General features: G+C 32.3%; 1 protein-coding gene across 1 annotated transcript; it reads left to right on the forward strand.

Annotated features, from left to right (window-relative positions):
• Positions 1 to 623: 623 nt before the first annotated feature.
• Positions 624 to 2,083, forward strand: LOC129884928 (S-adenosylmethionine decarboxylase proenzyme 4). Its single transcript, XM_055959195.1, has one exon. It carries the CDS (start codon positions 739 to 741, stop codon positions 1,738 to 1,740), a length of 1,002 nt encoding a protein of 333 aa, XP_055815170.1. The 5' UTR covers positions 624 to 738; the 3' UTR covers positions 1,741 to 2,083.
• The last annotated feature ends 2,881 nt before the right edge of the window (positions 2,084 to 4,964 follow it).

Genomic DNA, 4,964 nt, shown 5'->3' on the forward strand with positions numbered 1-4,964 from the left:
TAATTAAAAGAACTGGAATCCTAAACACTAGTAACGCAGCTACGTTGATCCTAATACCCTTCGATCGAAAAATTATATTGTGTATATAAGTCAAAAACAACTTTTTAGAGATATGTACTAATGTTTTGAACACCTTGAGCACTCAATTCCTAGCTTCGCCACCATTATTGAATCCATAAATTCCTTTTCTACGTGGCATGTTTAATACTATAAGATTAAAAAAATATATGGTACATTCTATATATCTTTAACTTAAAGATTTGTTTGAATTGACTTATTTTAAATGTCTTTAAACACTTTACCATGATATTCAAAAAATTTGTGTCGAGTCAAAATGAAACAAATGAACTGAAGGAGGAGTAGGTTGTTTTGAAGGTATGAGTGAAGGAAATAGAGTGAATAGTACTCAAATAAGAGAGACAAGTAAACAAAAAAACAAGAATTGCGCGTGGAAATGAAATTGGATTCATGTTGTTTGTCTCAACAAGATCTCTTTTTCTCTCTCAAACAAAAAAACTAAATACATCATCTTGTATTCATTATGCCTACAATTATTATTATTCTTTCTTGCCTCACCTCGCATGCCCCCCCACCCCCCCACCCTCCCCTTTCAGTTTCTCTCTTCTTATTTTTCCCCTATATATACTCACTTCCCTGTTCCTAACTCTTCCCACCTCCTCCTCTCTATCTCTCTTTGTCTTTTCATCAAACACCTTCTATTCATCATCATCATCATCAATGGCTGTTTCTGGATTTGAAGGATTTGAAAAGAGGCTTGAGCTACACTTCTCTGGCGATGATCCAGTCATCCGAATGGGTGGTCTGCGACGATTGGATTTTGAATCAATTATACAAGTGTTAAATGCGGTACAATGCACTGTAGTATCAGCTGTTGGTAACCAATACTTTGATTCTTACGTACTTTCAGAATCAAGCCTCTTTGTTTACCCAACTAAAATTATTATCAAAACATGTGGAACTACTCAGCTCTTGAAATCAATTCTCCCATTGATTCAATTCTCGTCTGAATTGGGATTTGTTATGAGTGAATGTAGGTACACTAGAGGCAATTTCATTTTCCCTAAAGCTCAACCTTACCCACACACAAATTTCAAGGATGAAATCTTCTATTTACAAGAACAATTACCAATTCATCTTTGTTACACAAAAGCCTCTGTTATGCCTTCGAAATTCATTTCTCATTCTTGGCATGTTTTCACTGCTTGTGACAAATTTTACGAAGAACCTAATAACGATCTTTTCACCATGGAGATTTGTATGACAGAGCTTGATCGAGTACTTGCTAGGAAGTTTTTTAAGCATCCAAATATGGCTTCAAATGATATGACTGAGATAACGGGTATTTCGGAAATTAATTTAAATGCTTTGATTTGTGATTTTGTGTTTGATCCTTGTGGATATTCCATGAATGGAATTGATGGAGATCGTTACTCTACTATTCATGTAACCCCTGAAGATGGTTTTAGTTATGCAAGTTATGAATGTGTCGGGTCAATCTACGATGACCCGAATGATATTATTAACATATTGAAGAAAGTGGTGCAAGTTTTCCGGCCGGGGACTATGTCGATTTCGACTACGTCGACGAGCAATGAGGTTTGGACGAGAGTTGCTAAAGCTGTTGAGCCACTGGGAATGAAATGCCGGAGCTGCACAATGGATGATTTTCCGTCAACCGGAAGCGTGGTGTTTCAGACTTTTACGTCTTGCCGGAAGTAGGTGGCGATGCAGAGGCAGCGGCGGTGATGGTGGTGGTGGCAACATGGTGGTATTATGGTAGATATGTGGTTTTTGAGAAGTAAAGGGAGGAAGTAGGGAACCTTTTTTTTTCTTCTTCTTGTTTTTTTTTTTGTATTTTTATTTTATCTTATTTTAATTTTTGTTAGAGTTTTTAGTTGAAAATTTTTTAATTAAAAAGAAGTAGAAAATATTGATGCATGAGTTGGATTGAATGGTAGATGATCTTGATGATCAATGTAAGCTTTGACTTGTGTAGAGTGATGCAAGTAAATTTTCACCATAAGATTATCCTAAGAGTTTTCTATTAAAAAATATTCATTAATTTAAACTTGCATTTACTCTATGAAACTTTTTTTTATCCTACTATTAGATTTAAAGTCACACGAATAACTATAAATTTTGTATTATGTCAAATCACATTATACAAATTAAGACAGAAAAAGTAATAGATTTAGTAAAAATGTGCTATAGAAGGAGAAGAGAAGGGAAGATAGTGGGCTTAGGTTAATATATCATGATAATGCACCCCACTTTGTGTTTGTCACGCCTAGAGAAATGTTTTGAGGTTGCATGTTTATGTCTTGTTAGTAGTGGAGGATGTTAAAAAGTGGATGAATCTTTTTCTTGCTAAGTTTTCATTTTGTCTTCCTTCTCATCTATTTGTCTCCAATGAGAACTTACATGGGCTTGTCATGGTTTTTTTCTCCATGATTAAGCATGCATATTAATTAGCTAAATACTTTTATGGCTATTATGAGTAGATAATATTATGTGGTTATGTAATGTATTAACATAACAAGGTACAAAAATAAACTAGTACAACATATTTCTCAAGGTTTCTTCCTTTTATGATTTTACTACGCCTTGCTGAAGGAACAGTAATATCTTATTCATTGTGTATATGCTCTCGATATATAAATATATGTGTGTATTTTACATTAACAATAATATAATCAGTGTAATCCTACAAGTGAGGTTTAGAAAGGTAGAGAGTACACACATACTTTATTTCCACCTTAAGAATGTTGAGAAATTATTTCTAATAGACCCCTCGACGGCTTATTTTGTCTCTTTACATTGCTAACATGAAAAGAGCTACCTAACTAGACAACAGTAACTATGAGATGATTAAATTAAACCCGTGAAATTGTGATCTAAATTATGAAATTTTGGTCATTTAATTGTCCAGGACAAACTTTAGCACTTTTCACTTAGTGGGTATTCACTCATTATGACGGATTATTTGCGTCATATAATCAATCTTCTTTGAGGCCAATCTTGAAATTATGTTTCCATTAGATCATAAGATTAAATTTCACCTTTAAAAGTAGTAGGGTGAATTTTTTTATTTTTGGAAACGAATTTCAAGAAAGGAAATCCATGCAAATTTCCAATAATGAAGGGCTAAAATGTATTGGCTACTATTTGCAAGGCCCATAATAGATCAAAGGTACAGTGGGCTCTAAAGCTTCACAGAAAAACCCAATATGTATTATGGGCCTTACACAAACGAGTAGAGAACAGACTCCATTGAACAATAATAATAATGAAAAACTACCTAATTACACAAATATATATTTTTTGCTACTAGATACACTGAATTAGGAAGAGAGTCGAGCAAAAATTGTCTATGTTTCCCAAATACATGTGAATCACACTAGATACATCTATCTGGGATAGCAGATACGCCAGCGAGATAAGAGAGTGGCAAGCGAGATTGGTATGTATTCAGATACATGCGAATCCACTTGGATACAGTGAATTTACAATAATTTACACCTAATTTTGATCATGTATCTGATATCCAAAATATGATAAGATTCGTAATATTATAAACTAGTGTATATCTAAGTAATTGCAATAATAATCACTATTGTAAGTGTTAAATCTTAGATAAATCTAATATGAAATCTAACCATGCTTCACTATTATCACGATTTTAAATGAGTTTGGATATTATAATTAAAATCTTCACAGTTGATATTCAATATAAATTGTATCTTCTATTTTAACTTTGAAAGGAAATTATTTTCCTATTTTTCTCAATTTTAGAATCACTATTAACACTTTTAGCAGCAACTTTTTTGCTCTTGTCATAATATGAATCATATTGTTACATTTTATCAAGAAATACTTTGCGTTTCAAGTACTAAGCATGTTAGGGGCATTATAGACATATGTTTAGTTAAAAGAAAAGGAATCTTTCGTAAATAGCGAGATTAGTGCTCATAAAAAAATAGCGATAATTCTTTTTCAAAATGTAGCAGTTTTTCTTTCAAATCGTAGCATATACATTGTATGCGTATACAAGAATTGTGCCAACAATATAACTATATAAGGATATGTGTATTCTGCTATAATTGTTAGTTGTTACCCTTTCTAGCCTTATTTTTTGCACAAAATTCTCCTGTTTAGTTTTGGACAACAAAATCCTATAGATTCAAATAAATAATTAATGTTCAAAATATGGTCCAAGTATGGGCGAATTTATAGCTAACATATGATACACGCGAATTCATGATCTCTCCATAAAATTAGGTATTTTATGTATATATTTTTAAAAATTGATATAGTAATAATTTTATTATTATTAAAAATGAGGCCCCTCAAATTTTGGGTCCTAAGGCGGATGCCTTAATGTTAAAGGCATCAAGCCGGCCCTGCCTAGAGGACTTCTGGATTAGGGGTCAATTCACACTTAATATGTTTTTTTTATTTTTTTTTTTGGTAATTACATTGATATCGTAAAAGTTTTAGATTCGCCACCGAATCCAAGTGGAAATAAGAACAAAATTATGTAAGGACTCCTCTTTCAAATCTTCAGTATTATACTCATTATTTCTCACACTTTCACTCTTGGCTTGTCTGTATGGATGATTACAATATCATGAGTTTGAACACTAATAATTTCCTAGTCACTGTCAATCCAATTGAACTTCTTCTAATTTCTTCTTTATTATTATGCAAAAAAGAAAAGAACACCCCAACCATACTTCCAAGTTCCAACACGAAAAAATCAACATACAATAAGGAAGCATCTCTAATCTAGCCGTCTTTTTCTCAAATTTTAAAGAGCACACAATTTTTGTTATTGTATACTCTTAATTAATATAGTCTGATCTCTATATAACGATCATTTTTTTATAATATTTTATTATAACAGTCATGTCTTTTAGTGGAACCAATCTTTCATTTTATGTTAT

Source organism: Solanum dulcamara, chromosome 4, assembly GCF_947179165.1.
Source record: "Solanum dulcamara chromosome 4, daSolDulc1.2, whole genome shotgun sequence".
Classification (NCBI taxonomy): Eukaryota; Viridiplantae; Streptophyta; class Magnoliopsida; order Solanales; family Solanaceae; genus Solanum; species Solanum dulcamara.